This window comes from Cnephaeus nilssonii, assembly GCF_951640355.1.
Source record: "Cnephaeus nilssonii genome assembly, chromosome: 4".
In the NCBI taxonomy this organism is placed as follows: Eukaryota; Metazoa; Chordata; class Mammalia; order Chiroptera; family Vespertilionidae; genus Cnephaeus; species Cnephaeus nilssonii.
In genome coordinates, this window is record NC_137075.1 from 101,431,180 (window position 1) to 101,455,227 (window position 24,048).

The window sequence follows — 24,048 nt, forward strand, 5'->3', positions numbered from 1 at the left end:
ATGGCTGCTGAAATTGCCTCTATATTACTCATACAGTATTTCCTTCCCTAAAGTGGTAAACAAAGTGTCTCTTTTTAAGAAAAGAAAATTATATTAAGATTGAAAATCATAACTGTTACCAAAAAGCTAGCAGAAACCTCATTCATAAAATTTAGCTTTGAATCTAACAATGAATGATTCACTTTTCACACACTGGAATCTAAGTTCTACATTAATCATCCAGTGTTTCATTTCCAGGTGTGTGGTTTTTTTCTTCAAACGGAACCTGTCGTTTGTTTAACCCTGCTTTGCCCTGTTCAGTTTTGGATTATTTATGGCTGAGTTTACATTAGCCTAAGCGCAGAGATGAAAAGCGTTCATTTTACAGTTGATCATTAGGATATTTTTAAATATCTGGATATTTTAGATCAAGTGAACAAAACATTTAGATTACTAGCTGAATTTTGCACTTTGCATCAGTTTAACTTTCTATGACTTACCAAAGTCATTTTGAATTCTGTTCCTGCCCTTCAAGAAATAATCGATCCATGCTATAGCTGATTATGTAGTAATATGCCACAAATTCTTCTGGAACATCCTTCTGCCTTTTCTTTGGTTGTTTTTACTGATTTGAAGGGGGTGTGGGGTGGGGGGGAATGCACCAAACTTATAAGCCAAACAGCCTGTCATTTAAAGTTAAAATCCTGAGGGAAAACCAAGATGGCGGTATAGGTAAACACCGAAACTGCTGCCTCGTACAACAATATCAAAACTACAACTAAAAGACAAAACGGACACCATCCAGAACCACAGGAAAGCTGGCTGAGTGGAAATTCTACAACTAGAAGGAAAGAGGAAAGCACACTGAGACTCAGAGGAGCTGCAAAAGGCTGAGATATGGAGACGCGCACGCGGAGAGGACGGGCGGCTGTGTGCACGGGCGGCTGAGTGCGCAGCTGCTTTTCTAAACCGGGAGGGAGACAGAAGCTCCCGACTGCACTGAACTCCAGTCCCTGGCGAAACGCTGGGAAACCAGACTCATTCGGTGGGAATCTGGACTGCCAGGAAAAGGGAAAGCACACAGACTCAGGAGCTGCTAAGGCAGAGGTCCGGAGGCGTGCGCGCGCAGAGAAGCTGAGTGCACGGCTGGCTTTCTAAAGTTGGAGGGTAGACAAAAGCTCCCGACAGCGCTGAACTCCAGTTCCGGGCAAGTTTCTGGGAACCCTGACTCATTCGGGGAGAAACTGGACTGTCTGGCAGCGGGTGAAACTCGAGGGCGGCTTTCTCTCAGAGGTGCTTGCAGCAATTACCGAGGGATACTGAGACCCGGGGGCCTCATAGGGCAGGGCTGACGGGAAGCCAAGGCTGTCTGCTCCGCCCTGAGACTCCGCCCCATCCAAGCTGAGCACAGAGGCTTTTGCAATTTTGCAAGTCTTGTCTCATAAGAGTGTCTACAGCACAGAAGTTCTCCCAGCGTAGACACAGCTGATCCTCACAGCCAATTGGCCTGGAGGTCAGTTTCCCCCAGTGATACCAATAACAATCAAGACTTAACAACAACAAGGCTGAGCACACAGTCCACAAAGGGGTGCACCAAGTGTGTCCACCTCAGGTAACTGGGGAGGCTGAGCTACTGTACCCTATAGGACACCTACCACACAAAGCTACTCCACCAACTCAGGGAAGCAGCGAAAATGCGGAGACAAAGAAACAGATCACAAATGAAAGAAATGGAGGAAAGCAAAAGACTGGGTATAGAGTTCAAAACCACGGTTATAGGTTTTTCAAGAATTTCCTAGAAAAGGCCGACAAATTTAGCGAGACCCTCGAGGATATGAAAAAGGACCAACTAGAAATTAAACATACACTGACTGAAATAAAAAATATTATACAGAGACCTAACAGCAGACTAGAGGATCACAAGAATCAAGTCAAAGATTTGAAATATGAAGAAGCAAAAAAAACTCAGCCGGAAAAGCAAAAAGAAAAAAGAATCCAAAAAGTTGAAGATAGTGTAAGGAGCCTCTGGGACAACCTCAAGCGTACCAACATCCAAATTATGGGGGTGCCAGAAGAAGAGAGAGAGCAAGATATTGAAAACCTATTTGAAGAAATAATGACTGAAAACTTCCCCCACCTAATGAAAGAAATAGACTTACAAGTCCAGGAAGCGCACAGAACCCCAAACAAAAGGAATCCAAAGAAGACCACACCAAGACACATAATAATTAAAATGCTAAGAGCAAAAGACAAAGAGAGCATATTAAAAGCAGCAAGAGAAAAACAGTTAATTAACTACAAGGGAGCACCCATACGATTGTCAGCTGATTTCTCAACAGAAACTATGCAGGCCAGACGGGAGTGGCAAGAAATATTCAAAGTGATGAATAGCAAGAACCTACAACCAAGATTACTCTACCCAGCAAAGCTATCATTCAGAATTGAAGGTCAGATAAAGAGCTTCACAGATAAGAAAAAGCTAAAGGAGTTCATCACCACCAAACCAGTATTATATGAAATGCTGAAAGGTATTCTTTAAGAAGAGGAAGAAGAAGAAAAAGGTAAAGATAAAAATTATGAACAACAAATACATGTCTATCAACAAGTGAATCTAAAAATCAAGTGAATAAAAAAATCTGATGAACAGAAAAAAAAAAGTTAAAACCCTGAGGTGTTTCAATGATTGGGGAAATAGGCATTATTATTCCTAAATTCAAATAATTATACCATCTAAATCTGTAAATTATATATTTCCTGATGCTAAAGACCCAGTATGAAATTTTTTCTTAGGTAAGTTTCATTCTTCCTTTGATAATTACTTTTTGCTATGTTAAAAATCAGGGATTGGCCAACGTTCTGTAAATGGTCAGAGAATAAATATTTCTGGCTTTGTGTGCCATGTGTTCTCTGTCATAACTAACTATCAAACGCAGCCGGCGTGGCTCAGTGGCTGAGCAACAACCTACGAACCAGGAGGTCACGGTTCGATTCCCAGTCAGGGCATATGCCCAGGTTTCAGGCACAATCCCCAGTGTGGGGCTTTCAGGAGGCAGCTGATCAATGATTCTCTCTCATCACTGATGTTTCTAGCTTTCTCTCCCTCTCCTTTCCTCTCTGAAATCAATAAAAAAAATATACTTAAAAATAATTAACTACTCAACCCTACTATTATAGCATGAAAGCAGTCACAGATGATATATAAGCAAATAAAATAGAACTTTATTTACAAAGATCTGGCTGGTTTGCTGACTCCTATGTTAGAGAATTATCTGGATGCCAAACTATATCATAAAGTGATTTTCAAATAGTAAAACTAGAAGCAGAATGTGATAAAATGAACTATAAATTCCAACGTATTTTCATTGTAATTCCTATCTCAACACTTGGCTTTTGCCCCAAACGTATTTTTGTTTTTTTGCAATATATTGCAATAAAAATAAATGTTACTTTTCTATTTGGCAAATCATTGCTGCCTCATGGTATAGCTGACTATTATGGAAATATTAGGCTTTTTGTGAGGACAAATCAATTTTCCCTGAGTCTTCCCCATGCGCCCCAGGTAGACCTGTTCTTCACCTTTACTTTCATTTCTAATGAGTCACTGATACCTCTGTCAGGTACAGGTTTTTGTTCACTCCACTCAAAAGGAAAAACTCCTAGGATGTTAGAACTCAATAGAGATTAGCTAGAAGACCTCTAATGTGTTCAATGCATTCATTAACATGATCCATCTGATTTGTGACTAATAATGTCAATTCTGATCTACTCTGAACAGATCTGTTTACACCCATATTAATATGTTCATATCTGATCTTGCATTAAAAATATTGTTCTCTGTTCATAAATATATTACCAATGTAGAGGTTTGGGAAAATGGAGAAAAGGAAAGAAGAAAACTTAACTACTTCAATAACCCTCCATCTCAATGCAATCATAGTAACTGACATTCTGATGAGCATTACTGGTGGTTTTTCACTATGAATATAAATATACAGATACGCAATTTTTAAACTAAATTGGCATCACATTATACAATTTTATCATTTCTTTTTCATTTAACACTAGAAGCCCGGTGCACGAAATTCGTGCACGGCGGGGGGTTGTCCCTCAGCCCAGCCTGTACCCTCTCCAATCTGGGATTCCTGGAGGGATGTCCGACTGCCCGTTTAGGCCCGATCCTGGTGGGATCGGGCCTAAACGGGCAGTCGGACATCCCTCTCACAATCCAGGACTGCTGGCTCCCAACTGCTTGCCTGCCTGCCTTCCTGATTGCCCTTAACCGCTTCTGCCTGCCAGCCTGATCACCCCCTAACCACTCTGCTGCCAGTCTGGTTGATGCTTAACTGCTCCCCTGCCAGCCTGTTTGCCCCCAACTTCCCTCCTCTGCCGGCCTGGTCACCCCTAACTGCCCTCTCCTGCAGGGTTGATCACCTCCAACTGCCCTCTCTTGCAAGCCTGGTCCCTCTCAACTGCCCTCCCTTGCAGGCCTGGTCCCTCACAACTGCCCTCCTTGCAGGCCGGGTGCCTCCCAACTGCCCTCTCCTGCTGGCCATCTTGTGGTGGCCATCTTGTGTCCACATGGGGGCAGGATCTTTGACCACATGGGGGCAGCTATATTGTGTGTTGCAGTGATGATCAATCTGTATATTACTCTTTTATTAGATAGGATAGAGGCCTGGTGCACAGGTGGGGGCCAGCTGGTTTGCCCTGAAGGGTGTCCCGGATCAGGGTGGGGGTTCCCTTGGGGTGTGGGGCGGCCTGAGCGAGGGGCCTGTGCTGGTTTGCAGGCCGGCCACGCCCCCTGGCAACCCAAGGGGAGGCCCTGGTATCTGGAATTTATTTTCCTTCTACAATTGAAACTTTGTAGCCTGGAGCGGAGCCAAGCCTGGGGCTCCGGCAGCCATTTCTGTGGCAGTTAATTCACCTTCTACAATTGAAACTTTGTAGCCTTAAGCGGGTGAGCCCGGCCAGGGTGTGTGGAAAGCTTTGCTTCCCCTGTTGCCGGCAGCAACCCTGGCCTGCTCTCTCAAGCTCCATTCTGCCCCATTTGTTTGAATTTGTTTACCTTCTATAATTGAAACTTTGTAGCTTGAGTGGAGGCTTAGGCCTGCAACGGCTATGGAAAGCTTAGCTTGCTCTGTTACCTGGGCAACCTTGCTCTCTGTGGCTGTAGCCATCTTGGATTGGGGTTAATTTGCATACTCGCCCTGATTGGCTGGTGGGCGTGGCTTGGCTGGTGGGTGTGGCTTATGTAGCGGAGTGATGGTTAATTTGCATATTACCATTTTATTAGAGAGGATTATTCCATTCGCATCTGGAAGTTGGATACCCTTGATCTACATGTCCTAAGGTCATATCCCTGTGCATGTGGGAAGTGCTCATGTTGTAAAGAAAGAACAATACCACGCAGACCTGTTGTCATGAAAAACATGTCTTGTCAATTAACAGGAATGTTACCTTTCTGGGAAGTATAAAGTGAAAATATAAAAGACTTTTTTATATTTTCAGAAAGTAACATATGGAGGATGATAAAAAATGTTTTGGAAAAAGAAGAGGTGGTGGTTACACAATATTATGAAAGTGCTAAATGCTACTGAATTGTTCACTTTAAAACCATCAATTTTATGTTACATAAATGCCATCTCAATTTTTTAAAATGACAGAAAGTAGGATGGTTTGCCCTATCCTGGAGGACTGGCTATAGGGAACAGCCTGTGAGAAAAGCAAGGCCAGGCCAGAGGAGTAGACTGGGCTGTCTGCATTAAGAGAAGGAGAAAATCTGATTTGTGATGAGTTCTGTGAGTGGGAGACCACAAATCATCAGGAAGTCAGAGGACTCCTGTGAATGCAATATGACATAAAACTAGAAGGAAAATAACTGAAAAAAATCGGACAGAAAGTACCTCCTTCCTGTTGACATCTGAGCAAACCCAAAGAGGGCATTGTGACAGGCAGAAAGAAGGACGGATATAAAAACTAATTTCTATTATGGGACCCAAGTAACTCTCACACTGTGAAGAATTAAGCTGAATTCCATGAATAACATATAAACTAACATTTCATTCAACAACTTGCTGACAATTTGACCACTGGCAATACAATGTGAGACCAGGTCTAATAAAACAGTACCTTCACCGCTGGTTTGTTAATTGCATTGTGGCATTCAATGTGCTGACAGTGGATGGGATTCCAAGCTGTAAAGCAAAGCATAACTGATGAATACTTCTCATTGAAATTATTTGTGCCCTAGTAAAAAACACAGCAGATACTTCATTAGTTTCCTTTTACCTAAATAGATTCATCATCAGAAGCCTTCCTAAAATGAATTTTAAATATATGAAAAATTTTTTAATTGAGCAAAGATATCACAACTCCATCATCCATTTTCCTATGGGAGGAGACAATCTAATACAAGGTGGTATACACAATATCAAATATTACCTCACAATGATATACCATTTCTAAGTTCTCTATGATTTCACTGGATCCTCCCCACAACTCTGTGGGATAGATACAGCAGATCATTAACCTCATTAAATATATGAGTAAGTTAAAGTTAAAAAGGTTAAGTAGCTTGCTATGATCACAGAATTAGTAAACGACTAAATGAGAACTAGTCTAGTCTAGCTAGGACTAGAACTTGGTTCTTAACACTCTGCTCTTTTCACTATAGTATATACTATGCTAAACATCCTAGATTTTTGGCCCGAGGCAGTGTTTCAAATTGATAGCAATTGAAATGAATGATAAAGCAGCTTCCACCATTCCACTTGCCACCCCACCCCATCAAACTGGAAGACTGGAAAGATGACTTTCTTGCCCAAATGAAATGCAGCTCTCTCACACATGTGACCCACAAATTAAGTCTCTGCTAGTTTGCTAATACCCAACTCCTTAACACAGTATAACTCACAGAGAATGAGGATAAGAACCAAGTAATTATCATCCAGATGATTCTGTAGCCCAAAGCACTTAGCTAACAATAAAAAAGTAATAGAATTATAAGTTTAAAGTAGGACACATTTCTAAATTGCCATATTCTAATCTTATATAACCATGTTTGGCCTAATATAGAAGAATTTGCAGGTGAGAGGAAATTGTTACTTAGTTACATACCAAATTATAATTAAAAAATATTTACTATTAATGATTCAGCCTAATTTATGCTCCAAACATTTTATAAAATTTTCTATCTAGAAGTATTTTAACTTCAAATATTCTATTTTCAATATTCAAATATTGTTAGACTAAGCATAACATTTTGAGTCTAATTTGCAATTCAAGAAAATACAATCAACAGAGCCATTGACCTTAAAAAATATACAAACAAGACAAAAAAGTAAGTAAAGATCAAAACCACTACTCTTATAACAGTATTATATTGTTTATATTTTTAGAGAGCGAGAAAGAAGAAATGAGTAATAGTAAGAAATAGATGAATGAAGAAATTATTTGAATATAGGCATTCTATAACTATAAGATTTGATTCCTACATGTGGAAAAGTCAAGATGAATACAGAGAGTAGCAACAAGTTTTCTTGTGTAATTAAAGAAACCGAAAAAAAAAGAGTGCCTTTAATCAGTATAGGAGTTCCAAATACATAGGACATGTAGCCTCATTTCTCCAAACCCAAATTCATAACAGATATCACTAATCCATAAGAGCATTCCATCCTGCTGAGTCTAGAAATGGCCTTAGAATACTTCTCAAAACTGAGCTTTAGGAAGTCACCACTAATCGAAGATAAAACCATCTCTGAATCTATGTATTATGAGAATATCTGCAGAGCACTTTATAAATATCAAGGTGATTTTTCTTGACATTTTTAAATAAAAGTAATATTCAAAATATGTAACAACTGCTATGGCATAGGCACAAAGAAATCAGACTTTGCAACAGCCATAGAACTTGATTAAGGCTATAAAGACTCCTGTTCTGCCAGAGATTAATGCTTTATATGTGGATGGTGGGGATAAGCAGGAGATCCTATTCCTATAATTTTTTATTCCATTTTTACAGAATGAAACTGAATTAACAGCAGATAGTAGAATTTTTAATTTAAGTTCACCAAAGTCACACTATATCTAAGCTTACTAGAATAGTGATTCTTAGCTTTTGTTATGTTTCAAAAATCATCTGTCAAGGCTTCAAAAATATGATGCCTAGACCCCATGTTAGATCTACTCAATCAAAATCTCTGAAGATAGAGCACCAGTAGTTGTAATTGGGAAAAACATTACAACTGATTGTAATATATACTTTACCATAAGGCAAATATAATAAAGATAGATCTCCCTTCATTTGAAAATAAAAACAAAAATATAGCATAAAAACATGGCAGACAAGAGTTCTGCTTCCTACTATGACCGAGTAACTGGTATTGGACATGCCCTCCTACCATAAACAACTAAAAAATGGAAAATATATATGAAACCACTATATTCAGAAATCAGACTACATGTAGTACAGGACAATGATCCTTGAGAGAAGAGAAACAATGAAATGACTCCTACAACCACCCTGGCTTTCTTCCTGAAAACAATTTTCAGACCTTGCCCTAGAAGAGGAAATATAAGCACAGTAGGTTGGTTTTATTGAGTTGAGGGGACAAAAACTGGCATTTAGAGAGGCAAGGTGACTTAAATTTGCTGGGTAGAGTACCAGAGAAGAAGGAGCTGAGCAAAGTACAAGCTCCAGAAATCTGAGTAGGAGTCCTTTGCGGGATTTGGCTTTATACTAAGCTGAACATGTGTAAGACAAAACTTAATTAGGCTTCATAGAGAACAATTATGAGGGATTTATAACCTAATAATTCCTATATCTCATATAGGGTTGGGAAATATTCAAGTTCCAACCAGCCAGAGCGGAGGGAACTCAGTAAAAACCTGGAATATTCAATGGAGACTCTAGAAGTCATGTCATAGTAGAAGAGCTGAACTGACATTAGTGAAAAAGCTATCCCAGTCTTACCCTAACAAAGCATAAGAACAAGCCTTGGAAGGGTTAAGCTAATCCACCAGTAACTTGACTGTCAAAAGAAACTTTAACACACTATAATGGAAGACAACAAAATCCAGATACTTCATAATGTAGTATTCTTGAAGTCTAGCATCCAGTCAAAAATCAATATTTGAAAAGGAAGGAAAATGTAACCCATAATTGGGAGAAAAACTGGGCATTAGAAACAAACCCAGAAATGCGGTAGTTTTAGCAAACAAGGACTTTAAGACAGCTATTGTAAGCATATTTAAAGAAAAATATGAACACAATGAGGCTAGATATTAAAGATAACAAAAGAACCAAATGAAATTTCTAAAAATTAAAAATATAATACCAAAAATGAAAAATTCACTGAATGGGAGTAATGGCAGTTTAGATAATGTAGAAGAAAAGATCTGTGAATTAGGAGACATAACAACAAAAACTACCCAAACTGAAATACTAGAAGAAAAATAAAGAGAGCTTCAGTGAGCTGTGGGAAAATATCAGGCAGAGTAAGCAAGTGTGTTTAAAAGCCAAAATGGTGCAACAGGGGCAGGGAGTGGTGATTTTTTGAAGAAAAAAAATGGCCAAAATTTTGCAAGTTTGATGAAAACTATAAACCCACAGATCCAAGAAGCTCAATGAATCTTAGGTAAAATAAAAGCAAAGAAAATCACACCAAAACTCATTAAAATCGAACTCATAAAACCAATGATAAAGAGAAAATCTTAAAAGCAGCCAGGAAAAAAAGACACATTACTTACAGGGGAACAAAGATAAGAATGATCGCTGATTTCTCGTCAGAAACAATGCAAGCCAGAAGACAATGGAACGACATCTTTAATAGGCTGAAAGAAAAAAACTGTCAACCTAGAATTTTATACCCAGTGAAAATATCCTTCAAAATTGAGTATGAAATAAAGACTACTCGAAGACAAACACTAGAGAATTTATTGCCAGCTGAGCTCCACTATAAGAAATATTAAAGAAAGTTCTTGAGGCTGAAGGAAAGCTAGGACTTACATAAAGGCAAAAAGAGTTCTGGAACTTTGTAAATATAATGAATAAAAGACTTTCTAATCATATTAACATGTTTTTAAAAGATGATTTATTGTTTAAAACAAAAATAATAGCCATGTATTGTAAGACCAATAATATATAGAGAAAGAATTAAAATATTTAATAACAAGAACAAAAAGGATGAGAGGGGGGAAATGAAAGTGTACAGGGTTCTAACATTACATGTAAGCTAGTATAATATTCTTTTAAGGGAGACTGTGAAATTAAAGGTATATATTATAAACATTAAAGCAATTTTTAAAAGGATGTATACCTAGTAATTCAATACAGAGATAAAATGAAATAGTAAAAATAATCCAAAAGAAGGCAAGATATTAAAAAGAAAAGAAACATAGAATAGATGGGACAAGTAGAAAACAAGTACAAGATGCCAGGCTTAAGTCCAACTGTATCTGTAGTTACATTAAATGGAAATGGCCTAAACAATAATTATATTACATGTAAATGGTCTAAAAGGCAGAGGTTGTCAAATAGATTTTAAGTTTTATCAAAAAGCATGACTCAAATATTTGCTGCCTGTGAGCAACACTTGAAATATAAAGATAGATATATTAAAAGTAAGCAGATAGAAAAATTTGTGCCATTATATATGATTAGCATAGCATTAGCAAATGCTAATCGTAAGAAAACTGAAGTGTCTATATAAATATCAGACAAGTAGACTTCAGGACAAAGAATATTACCAGTATAAAGAGGAACATTTCACAATGATGATAGGGTCAATTCATCAAGATGACATAATAATCATAAATACCGTGTACATCTAATGGTAGAATTTTAAATTATATGAAGCAAAACTGACACAAATAAGTCCATAATTTGTGTTATAAATTTCACCAATCTTCTCTTAGTAATTCATAAAACAAGCAGACTGAAAATCAGTAAAAATAGAAAGCTTAAACAACATTAACAATTTAACCTAATTAATAATGATAGAATTCTCCACTCAACCACTGCAGAATATACATTATTTTCAAGGGCACATGCAAAGTTTACTAACAAAAACAATATTTTGACCCATAAAATAAGCCTTAAAAATGTATATGTAGCAATACATAGAGTATCATTCCTGACCACAATGAAATTAAACTAGAAATAACAAAAACATACCTGGAAAGTCACTAAATGTTTATATTTTTGAAAAACACACATCTCAATAATCCATAAAGAAAAAATCACCAGGAATATTAGAAAATATTCTGTACTAAAATACAATAAAATCACAGCATATCAAATTTGCGGGATGCAAGTAAAGCAACGTTTAAGGGGAAATTTATAGCTTTAAATTACTTTATTAGAAAATACAAAAGATTCAAAATAAATTATTTATGTTTCTACCATAACAAAATAGAAAAAATTAAACTCAGTGTTATCAGAAAAAAGAAAATAAAGATAAAGGCATAGCCCTAGCCGGCTTGGCTCAGTGGATAGAGCATCAGCCAGTGGACTGAGGGGTCCCAGGTTCGATTCCAGCCAAGGGCACATGCCTGGGTTGCAGGCTCGATCCCCAGTAGGGGGCATACAGGAGGTGGATGACCAATAATTCTCTCTCATCACTGATGTTTCTCTCTCTCCTCTCCCTTCCTCTCTGAAATCAATAAAGAAATATATATATTTTTAAAAAGATAAAGGCATAAATCAATGAAATTGAAAATGGAAAAACCAATAGAGAATATCATAAAACCAAACATTGGTTCTTTGGCAAGTTCAATAAAATTGATAATTCCTCTACGAAGCCTAATAAATAAAAATATAGAAAAGAAATAAATTACCAATATCAGAAATGAAAGTTAGGACATCACTGCAGATCCTACAGCTATGCCAATAAATTTGATAAGTTAGATGAAAATGACCACATTCCTCAAAAATCACAGATTACAAAATTATAAACTCTCGCTCAATAAAAAAAAAATTTAAAATGCCCCATAACTATTAAATTGAATTCAGCAATGTAAAATCTTCCCACAAAGAAAACCTCAGATCTAGATGGATTTACCCATAAATTCTATTAACTATTTAAGAGAATAAATACAAATCACACATAACCTCTTTCCAAAAATAGAAGAGGAGGAAACACTTCCAAACTCATTTTATGAGATCAGGATTACTCTGTAAACAAAACCAGATGAAAGCATTACAGTAAGACTGTCAAATGACAGTGGGAAGGCTGGGGAGGGCTGGGGGGCAGGGGGAGGTAAGAGATCAACTGAAGGACTTGTATGCATGCATATAAGCATAACCAATGGACGAAAGACACTGGGAGAGGGTGAGGGCATGTGCTGGGGGGGGGGGGGAGAAGAGGGGAAGCTGGGGGAAGGTCAATTGCGGGGGGGGGGAAGGAGACATATGTACTACTATTTGTAATACTTTAAATAATAAAAAAAAGAAAAAGAAAGCATTACAGTAATATCCCTCATAAATATAGAATCAAGAACACAACAAAAAATTAGCAAATTAAGTCTGGCAATATAATACAGCTGAAAATGTAGAATGTATCTCAGGAATGTAAGGTTGGTTTAACAATGCAAATCAAATCAATGTAATTTACCATATTAACAGAATGGAAATCATATGATCATCTCAAAATATATTTGAACAAAACAGGAGAAAATGCATTTAACCAAAATTAATATTCACTCATGATAAAAACTCTCAGCAAACTAAGATGAGACAGGGACTTCCTCAATCTGATTTTAGAAAAAAAGCATCTGTGAAAAACCTACAACTACCATTGTATGTGACGATGAAAGCCTTAATGCTTCCTCCCCACAGACTAAGGGGGTGTGGGGGAAGATATTCACTCTCAGCACTTCTATGCAACACTGAACTGGAAATACGAGCCAGGGTGATGAGAAAAAGAAAGAGAGGAAGGAAAGGGAAAAGGAGGGAAGGAAGGAAGGGAGGGAGAAAGGGAAGGTAGGAGGCAGGCAGGCAAACATATAAATTAGAAATAAAGAAGAAAATGTTTTAATTATTTTTATTTTCAAGAGAGCAAAATCTTGTATACAGAAAACTTTAAGAAACTTACAAATAAGCTACAAAACTAACAAGTAAATTTAACAAGGTTTCAGGGTAAAAAAAATCAATATACAAAAATCAATTAAATTTCTTTATACTGTCAATGAACAATCGGAAATTAAATTTTAAAATAATGACATTTGCATCATAAAAAGTATCAAATACCTAGGAATTAATTTTAAAAATAAATGCAAGAATTCTATACTGAAAACTACAGGGGGAAATTTTTAAAGACCTAAATAATGCATCATGTTCATGGTTTGGAGAACTAATATTTTGCAATGTCAATTCTTTCCAAATGGAACTATAGGTTCAATACAACCCAGATCAAAATTCCAGAAGGATTATTTTTGCAGGAATGAAAGCTGATACTAAAATATATATGGAAATGCAAAAGACCTAAAATAGCCAAGATGATCTAAGAAGAACAAAATTAGAGACTTGCACTATCTGATTTTAAGACTATAAAGCCAAAGTATTTAAGACAGTTTGCATTGGTATACAGACCAATAAAAAAGAATAATTTCAACATTAATCATCAAAGAAATACAAATTAAAGCCACAATGAGATACACACCCATGAGAATGGCTAAAATTCAAAATACTGATAGCTGTGAGTATTAGCAAGGGTGTATAGCAACTGAACTTCTCATATACTGTTGAATGAAATGTAAAATGGCATACACACTTTACAGAGCTGTTTAAAATTCTTTTATAAATTATATGACCCAGCAATTCCTCTCCTAGGTACATATCCAAGAGAAATAAATGCATATGCCTACAAGACTTGTGTAAGATGTTCACAGTAGCTTCATGTGTATTGGCCAAAAACTTGAAACAGCTAAATGTACATCAATAGCAAGGTTGAAAAACAAACTGTGGTATATACATACCATAGAATACTTACTTAGCAATAAAAAAAAACCTACTAATACCATCAACAATACAGATTAATCTCAGTAACATTATGCTAAATGAATGAAGTAAGACACAAAACAATAAATCCCTGAATCATATTAATACAAAGTCCCCCTGATCTGCACGGGATGTATTCCAAGACCCCCAGTAGATGACCAAAACCTCAAATAGTACCAAACCCTACATATACTATGTTTTTTTTCTATACATACATACTTATGATAAAGGCTAATTTATGAATTAGGCACAGCAAAAAATTAACAATAACTAATAACACAATAGAACAATGATAACAATCCTATATAATAAAAGGGTAATATGCAAATCAACCGAACGGCGGAACAACCAGTGGCTATGACGCACACTGCCCACCAGGGGGCAGACACTCAACACAGGAGCTGCCCCCTGGAGGTCAGTGAGCTCCCACAGGGGGAGCGCCACTCAGCCACAAGCCAGGCTGATGGCTGTTGAGCGCAGCAGCAGTGGCGGGAGCCTCTCCTGCCTCCACTGCAGCGCTAAGGATGTCCCCAGGGGGAGCGGGCCTAAGTCATCAGTCAAACATCCCCCAAAGGCTGCCAGACTGCTAAAGGGCACAGGCCGAACTGAGAGACCCTCCCCCGACCCAGTGCACAAATGTCATGCACTGGGCCTCTAGTGTACTATAATAAAAGTTATGTAAATGTGGCATTATGAAGTAAAGTAAAGGTTACTTGAACACAAGCATTGTGATAGCACTACAGTTGATGTGATAACTCAAATGGCTACTAAGTGACATGTGCATGTAGTGTACATAGTGTGGATGCTAAGCAAAGGGATGATTCACATCCTGGGTGGGATGGAGCAGAACAGCACAAGATTTCATCACACTACTCAGAATGGCACACAATTTAAAACCAACAAATTGTTTATTTCTGAAATTTTCCCATTTAATATTTTCCGACCATGGTTGCCTAAAGGTATTTAAAACCCTGAAAGGTGAAATGGCGTAAAGGGGGAATTACTGTATATGAATTATATAGAAACAGTAGTGACTGCTTCAGGGTGGAAGGGAGGGCATTAATTGGAAAAGGGTATGCCATTAGTTTCCAGGATGATGGAAACATTCTGTTGTCTTTATCTGGGTAATAATTAAATGAGCATTATACACTTGTCAAAACGGATCCAGCCGTGTACTTGATACTTGTGTGTCTTACTATATATAAAATATACCTTAATAAAGTACTGTTATCACTAACAAAAGAGAGATAATCCCTGGCAATTTTCTAAAACTGACTAGAGACATTAAATCAAGAAGTCCTATGAAACCCCAAAAAGACATAGTAAAGCTGCTGAAAAATAAAAACAATGGATCAATCACCCAGACAGAAAATCAATAAGAAAACAGAAAGCCCTGTTGGGCTAGTGTGGCTCAGTTAGTTGGGCATCCTCCTGTGCACCAAAAGGCTGCTGGTTCAATTCCGTTAGAGAGCATGCAGGAAGCAGCTGATTGGATGCTCTGCTCTCACATCAATGTTTCCCTTTCTCTCTACCGCTCCCTTCCTCTCTCACTAAAAATCAATAAAAACTTTTAAAAAAATAAATAAGGAAACAGAATTTGAATACTATAGATCAGTGATTTTCAACCAGTGTGCTGCAAAAATATTTAAAACATGTAATATCTGATCATTTAGTCAGGGGCACTGACCTCTTTTTCCTTAGATTGTAAAATAAAAAAGTGACACAGCCAATACAGCAATAGCCATCTAGTGTGAATGAATCAAAATTACACCTATTTTTGGTCACACTAGCAAAAAATATATTTTATGGTGTGCTGCAGAATTTTAGTAATTAGTTTCTGTGTGCCATGAGATGAAAAAGGTTGAAAACTGTTGCTATAGATCAAATGGGCCTAACAGACATATATAAAACATTCTATCCAACGACAGTAGAGTACATATTCTTCACATGTACACATGGAACATTTCTAAGATAGCCCATAACATTAAGCCACAAAACAAATCTTAGCAAATTCAAGAAGATTGAAATCATACCAAGTATCTTCTCTGACCACAACAGCATGAAACTAAAAATCAGTAATAAGAGAAAAACTGAAAAACTCACAAACATGAAGAAATTAAACAACACTCTCATAAACAACCAATGGATCAAAGAAGAAAAAAGGAAATACAAGTTTCTTGAAACAAACAAATATGGAAACATACCAGAAATTATAAGGTTCAGCAAACGCAGTCCTAAGTGGGATCTTCATGGCAATAAATGGTTACATTAACAAGCAAGAAAAATCCCAAATAAACATCTTAACTCTATGCTTAAGAAACTAGAAGAAAAATAAACTGAGCCCAAAATTGGCAGAAGAAAGGAAATAACAAAGATTAGAGCAGAAATTAATAAAATTGAGAACAAAAATAATAGAAAAATAACCAAACTTATGGTTTATTGAAAAGATAAACAAAATTGACAAACCCTTAGCTAGACTAACCAAGGAAAAAAGAGAAAAGACCCAAATCAACAAATTTATAAATAAAAAAGGGGACATTACAATTGATACCACAGAAATACAAAGGCTTATAAGAGATTACTATGAACAACCATACGCCAACAAACTAGACAACCTAGAAGAACTGGAAAAATTCTTAGAAACATACAACTTACCAAGACTGAATCAGGAAGAAATAGAAATTCTGAATAGATTAATTACTAGTAAGGAGATTAAATCCAAAATTAAAAATCTCCCAATGAAGAAAAGCCCAGGAGCAGAATACTCCACTGGTGGATTTTACCAAACATTTTTAAAGAATTAACACCAATCTTCTCAAACTCTTCCAAAACACTGGAGGAGATAACACTCCCAAATTCATGGTTTAAGGCCAGCATTATCCTGATATTGAAACCAGAATAGGATACCACTAGAAAAGAAAACTACAGGTCAATAATTCAGGAGATGAATATAGATGCAAAAAAAAAAAAAAAAGTCAATCAAACACTGGTAGACCAAATTCAGCAGCATATTAAATGGATCATTCACAATGACCAGTGGGATTTATTCCTAAAATGCAAGGAATAAATCAATCAATGTGATACATCACATTAATAGAATGAAAGAGCCCTAACCGGTTTGGCTCAGTGGATAGAGCGTCGGCCTGTGGACTCAAGGGTCCCGGGTTCGATTCCGGTCAAGGGCATGTACCTTGGTTGTGGGCACATCCCCAGTGCGAGGTGTGCAGGAGGCAGCTGATCTATGTTTCTCTCTCATCGATGTTTCTAACTCTCTATACCTCTCCCTTCCTCTCTGTAAAAAATTAATAAAATATATATATTTTTTTAAATAGAATGAAAGAAAGGAATCATATGATTATTTTAATAGACACAGGAAAAGCTTTTAACAAAATTCAACAGCCATTTAGGGTCAAAATGCTTAATAAACTAGGCATAGAAGAAACATATCTCAATATAATAAAGACTATATACAGCAAGGTTACAGCAAGGACACTTATGAAAGAAATCGAAGAACAAAAAAATAAATGAAAAGATATCCCATGTTCATAGATTAGAAAAAATTAATACAGTTAAAGTGTCAATACTACCAAAAACCATCTATAGATTCAATACAATCCCTATCAAGAGTCCAATGGCAACTTTACAAAAGTAGAAAAAACACTCCTAAAAATTACATGGAACCACAAAAGACCCCAAATAGACAAAGAAATCCCAAGAAAGGACAAAGCAGAAGGCATCACACCCTTGATTTCAAATTATACTATCTATATATATAAAAGCCTAAGTGACTGGCCGACTGGCCAGTAGCTATGACACACAATGACCACCAGGGGGCCACATGCACTGCGGCAGCCAACCAGCCCAATCGGGGCCCTGATCCGCACCTCCCCACCCCAACCTCCCATGGCCCCTCCCCCTGGCTGGCTCCACCCCTGATCAGCTCTCCCCACCCCAATCGGGGTGTGGGGCCTGCCTGCCAACCTCTTGTGTCCCCTACCCCCCACTGGCCCAGCCCCGATCTGCCCCCATCACGGTGGGCCAGCCAGACCCCACCCATGCACGATTTCATGCACCAGGCCTCTAGTTTTCATCATAAAATTTTGTGAGGCTATATAATTTTTATTATTAAAATATTTAGGGTTGCAGTGCACTCTAAATACTGATGATACCCTTTACTTCATCCTTCACTGCAGCAGGCATTGCAGAAATTTCTAATGCTCCAGCTAAAGTTTCACTAAGGAACTAAATTGAGAGAAGTGACATCACACTGTTATACCAAAAAAATGTGAGTGTTCAATGAAGATAATCTAGATTCAAATTCAAGCAGTGTTTTCTTATTAGTGTGTGAATTTAGGGATGTTAGTTAAATTATGCCCCACTCTTTGTTGTAACATTGAAATAAGAGAACCTGCCTCTCAGGATTTTTGTGAAAATTAATTGAGAAAATGTCTGTAAAACTTAATCTGGTCTTGGTCCATAATTTTTGTTCAATTAAGAGAATGCTAAAATATTAAATGATATAATAAGCAGCTAGAACAATGTCTGACAAGCAGATAATGCTGGATAAATAGTAATATACAGACCAAAATGGTTAATTTTTTCCATGATCTCTTGTTTTCTGCATAGAATGCCATGATCCCCTAGAATGGGAGTTCCAAGAGAGCTGCTTTCCCAGGACCTTGGACAGTGCCTGGCAAGTAGGCAAATAATGACACTGTTGTAAAAATGGAAGTGTGTGGAGGTGTGATTACAAGGTTGGACTGAAGAATGAATGCCTGTACACAGAAACTCCTGTTCAGACAGGCAAGAGAAGAAGAAAGGGTCACTCTGATCTTAGTTGGCAGAGGCTGAGCTATTCTGGGGAAACAGGTTTGTCTGGCTCTTCCAAGAGGGTGTGGTCACCCGGGAAACAGAAGCATCTGTCAGTTTCCCCGGGGGATTCTGGGACGCTCTGAACAGGCCAATCTTACCATGTGGTTTCTCCATTTAAAACCTGATGTGGTTTCCCTTGGCCATTAGGATGAAATCCAATCTCCTTCATAGGCCCTGCCAGGCTTTCCGCTTACCCCTGTCCCTTCACTGTCTGGCTGCATAGCGACTTTTTCCAGTAACTAAAATACTATCACGCTATCTTTGGTCTCCAAGTCTGAACCCATGCAGTTCCTTCTGCCTCAATCTCACTTTTTATATATTAATGATTCACTCCCCTAGTGATGTCTAGAGTGTGCATCTCATTCAGGTATCAGCTTACATGTCACTCACTAAAGAACCTTTCTTGACAACTAAACCTTCCACAAATTTGCCCACCATCAGGGTGAGGTCAGAGGTCCCTCCGGTGTGTTCCCACAGCTCTCTGTACAGTTGACCCTTGAACAACCCAGCTTTAAATTGTAGGCTATTAATAGTGGGTCCACTTACACACGGATTTTTTTCAATAAATACTGTAAATGTATTTTTTCTCTCTTATGATTTTCTTAACATTTTCTTTTCTCTAGTTTATTTTAAGAATACAGTATATAATACATATAAAATATGTGTTAAACGACTGTAATATGTAAGGTTTCCCATCAACAGTAGGCTACTAATAGTTAAGTTTTAGGGGAGTCAAAAGTTATGCATAGATTTTCAACTGTAAAGGGGGTGAGGAGGTTGGCACCCCTAACTCCTGTGTTGTTCAATGGCCAACTGTATTTGCTCTACCTTAGTACTTACCACACAAAAGGTAGTTTCCTGGTCTTTTCCCCACAATGGAATGTACACACCAAGATATTAGTGATTTTAGTATGGTTTTTCATCATATTACCAATGCCTAGAATAATGCCCAGCTAATAGTAGATACCACGTAAGAATTTGATGAATAAATGAATGAGTTTTCATGTCTAGATTGTATTAAGTTCCATAAGATCTGGTTTTGTGTCAGAAAACACAGGGTCTTGCACATTAGAGTTACTCTTTAAATAAAGTTACTCTTTACCAAATAAATACATTTCATTTAATATTGGTTACCCATTCATACATCCTGTAAATGCTTATTTCATAGATCTACTGAGAAGAGTTGGTATCAAATATTTCAGTCATTTTACCTTTTATTTTATTAATGATTCCAACTACTTTTGCTTTTATATTCAAATTATCCAGTTAGCAATACTTCAATATTCTCTACTACAGATGATATAAAACACCAATAACATCAATTTTCATTCTTTTAAAAATTACTATCTACCTTCATTGATTTAATTAATACAGGCAGTCCTCAGGTTATGACTCGACTTACGTCATTTCGTGGTTACGTCGCCATCTCCCATTTACAGTAATTATAAAAAAAAAAAGTTCTGTCATTTCGACATATGTACATATGTGCTTTATGTTTTTTATTATTTATTTACCACAAGTAAAGGTCAGGAATTGTTATCTTTCTTTTAAATTTTTTTTACTGTTTCACTTCATTACTGCTGTGTATGTCCTCCATGTGAGTGACATAGGTGCTTATGTAGGTGGGTTCCGACTTATGGCGAAAATCACGTTATGTCGCGCCATAGGAACAGATCTCTGACGTAACCCGAGGACTGCCTGTATTAATGTTACCGCTACAGTCAATACTATTTGTTCTAAGTTTAGAATAAGCCCAGCAGGGACCATCAAAACAGGTATTAATAACTCTAACAATTGGTTTTCATCGGGAACATAAGGAACAGAATTAAATTAAACCCTCTGAACCACCTCCAATGGCCTTAGGAAAGACAAGAGATGCCAAGAAAATGGGTTCTAGAACATCAGTACACAAGAACCCAAATAAAAGCTAACTTTGCCAAAACATCCACCTCTGCCATTTTCAGAAAGCTATGTCTACAATTAAGTGGAGGGAGAAGGTAGTCAAGGGCATCTGAAATTCTATTAGCCATAGGTTGCTCTCTGATTTTATATTATACTAGAGGCCTGGTGCACTAAATTCGTGGATGGGATGGTGGGGTCCCTTAGCCCAACCTGCACCCTCTCGCAATCTGGGACCCCTTGGGGGATATCCAACTGCCGGTTGGGATCGGGCCTAAACCGGCAGTCAGACATTCCTCTTGCAATCCAGGACCACTGGCTCCTAACCGCTGGCCTGCCTGCCTGCCTCATCACCCCTAACCACTCACCTGCCTGCCTGCCTCATCACCCCTAACCACTCTGCCTGCCTGGCTGATCACCCCTAACTGCTCGCCTGCCTGCCTGATCACCCTTAACCGCTTCTGCCTCGGCCCCAGCTACGCAGCTTCATCCGGTCATTTGGCTGTCCGGTCTATTTAGCATATTACACTTTTATTATTAGAGCTAAACATAATCCACAACATAGGACCTGGGTTAGTTTGGGTTTTTTTTTTAATAAATATATGTCTTTATATTTAAATTCGATGTTTACTTCTCAGTTATTAATGACAACAATATTCAGCAATTGTTGATTCTTCCTGTCCAACTAGGCTATCAAGGTCATTTAATTGGTACTTAGTGTATGAACTGGTAATGTTGAACATGCTCCAAATTTTCTCATCAGAACAGAATTAGCCACCTGGAGTTTTGCTACATGGTGAGCAAATGTGCAGCATTACCGCTCACACCTTTGCAGTGATTAACATCAGTAGTAGTTAAGACCACAGAGTACGTGTGGCAAATGAGACTGAGACTTACACTATGGTGTCATGAAATTAATTTTCATTAATTTATTTTATACCACCTAGTTTCAGAGAGGATTTATGACAATGTCTAAAGGCACATAAATATAATCCAGCAAGATAAAAAATATATAAGTAGGTGAGGCAAATGTGGCATAGGAGAAATAAAGACGGGGCATCACAGGGCTATTCTCTTACCTGTGTACTGCAAGCCCCTGTATTCGCTTATTGCCCCAGGAGGTTTTAAATTGGGCCAGTAATGGAACAGCATTTGCACAGCTGGCGGTTTCACTTGTGAAGGGCCATAGGCGATCACGTACAAAAGATCCTGAAGGAAGCAGGAAGCATATTTTGACTTAGCATGATCAAATAAAAATATAGGTAGCTCATTCAATAGTACCAAAGCAGTAAACATTTCAATAGAGGGGTTGAGGTGGTTAATTCCCCTGGAATTTCATCAACCAGTTTAGATCATATTAAAACATTATTTTTGTTATGTACATACTGGTCCTGTAAATAAACCCCCCCAGGCAGAGTTCATATGTACATTATCTCTTAACAAATTCTCTACTCAGAATGATATTAAAGACAGATTTTAGAACAACATAAGCCAGTTTGCTAAACAGTGCATTTTTAAAATATAACATATTTTGCAACAATTCACATCTATTTGAAAGCAGACGGGTTCTTAAGCAACCTTTCAAATTAAATAAAATTGTCATATAATATAGTATTTGCTAAATTCCAAGAATAAAAGATATTCAATTACTTTTTCTGTCAAGCTACTTGTTCAAGATCATTCCTTCTCTAAATGATAATTAACCAGTAAGGAAAGAATTATAGGGTTTACCACACCAATATAATAAAACATCAATAAATTTTACCTACAAATACTTTTAACATGCAAATAATTTTTACTACATTATATAAATTAAGTTTGTGGCTATGAGTTAAATATGGTCCAAAACTTACTTTCCAGACTTCATGTTTATATTTCATGAGGCATTCCAATAATTGACAATGATACACTGTAAAGAAGAAAATGTAATTTGAACATTAAATATAAGTACCAGATAAAACATCCTTTGAGATTTAATAAACTATACTAGTAAGACTTTTCACTCTACTCATTAAATTAGAAACTACTTATTTCCATATATTCATACTTTTCAAAACATCATATAAGCCCTTGACTTTATCAAGCTTTATTCCAAAATCCTTGAAAGTATATTTCATTCTTCTTATCAATAAAGGAAATATTAAGAAAAATCCCTAGTAATCATACCTTTATAACACAAACTTATATCAATGTAATAAAGAACTACATAGGGGAAAAAATAGCAGAATATGATCATAACAAAAGGCCATATTGATTGAGCATTCATTATGCCAGGTATTGTGCTAAGAGCTTTACTTGTATTATCTCATAACCACCATGTTGCAGCTAATAAACTGAGACTTAGTTTCCTACCTTGCCCAAGTTAGGATAGCAAGTCACAGAATGATGGATTAGAATGGGAATCTTATCATTTGATTTTCAATTCCATCTCCTGATGAATGCTTAAAAGCTACACAGCAGCAAGCTTCTTTGATTTGCCTATGCTTACTTAGGGAAGAAAGATTCTGTTGCCCTAGTTAGATAGCTGTTTTATACCTTCCCTAATCCATCTTCCAACCTTATTATTTCCCCTCCCATTAGACCCTACTTACTATATCAATTAAAATTGTATTCATATTTTAAGACCCATACTTTGTTCAAGTGGCATGAAACCTTTCCTAGTCCTTTTAATCTAAAAAGTTCTTGATTTCTGATGAATTAATACTATCTACAGTATTTATTTTGTATGTTTCACATACTACTTTATATTGCAAATTAATGATTTATGCGAATATGCCTAATCTTCCCAACTAGATATAATCTCCATGAAGCAAGAACCATCCTATATAATAAAAGCCTAATATGCTAAGTGTCCGGTCATCCAGTTGGCCATTCAACCAATCAAAGCATAATATGCTAATGATATGCTAAGACTGCTCAACTGCTTGCTCTGACATGCACTGACCACCAGGGGGCAGTCGACTGGTCGACCAGTCGCCATGATGTGCACTGACCAGTGGGGGCAGATGCTCCAACCAGTAGGTTAGCTTGCTGCTGGGGTCCAAACAATCGGGACTGAGCAAGACGGGCCGGACATGCACTGGAGCCCTCCTGTGGTCCCTCCCTGGCTTGCCAACCTCCCACATCCCTCCCTGGCCCCAATCATGCACCGGTGGGGGTCCCTCAGCCTGGCCTGTGCCCTCTCGCAATCTGGGACCCCCAGGGGATGTCAGAGAGCCGGTTTCAGCCTGATGGCGGAATGACTGATTGCTACGACACACACTGAACACCAGGGGGCAGACAATCAATGCAGGAGCTGCCCC

General features: G+C 37.5%; 1 protein-coding gene across 4 annotated transcripts in view; it reads right to left on the bottom strand.

Annotated features, from left to right (window-relative positions):
• UNC79 (unc-79 homolog, NALCN channel complex subunit) overlaps positions 1–24,048 on the bottom strand; it is a gene marked incomplete at both ends in the record, with an annotated part of 163,937 nt that overhangs the window by 127,715 nt on the left and 12,174 nt on the right. For all 4 annotated transcript variants that reach the window (XM_079768872.1, XM_079768871.1, XM_079768869.1 and 1 more), the window contains 3 exons: positions 6,109–6,173; positions 21,826–21,955; positions 22,600–22,655. In XM_079768872.1, coding sequence (XP_079624998.1) covers positions 6,109–6,173; positions 21,826–21,955; positions 22,600–22,655 — 251 coding nt within the window. The remainder of the gene's footprint in view (positions 1–6,108; positions 6,174–21,825; positions 21,956–22,599; positions 22,656–24,048) is intronic.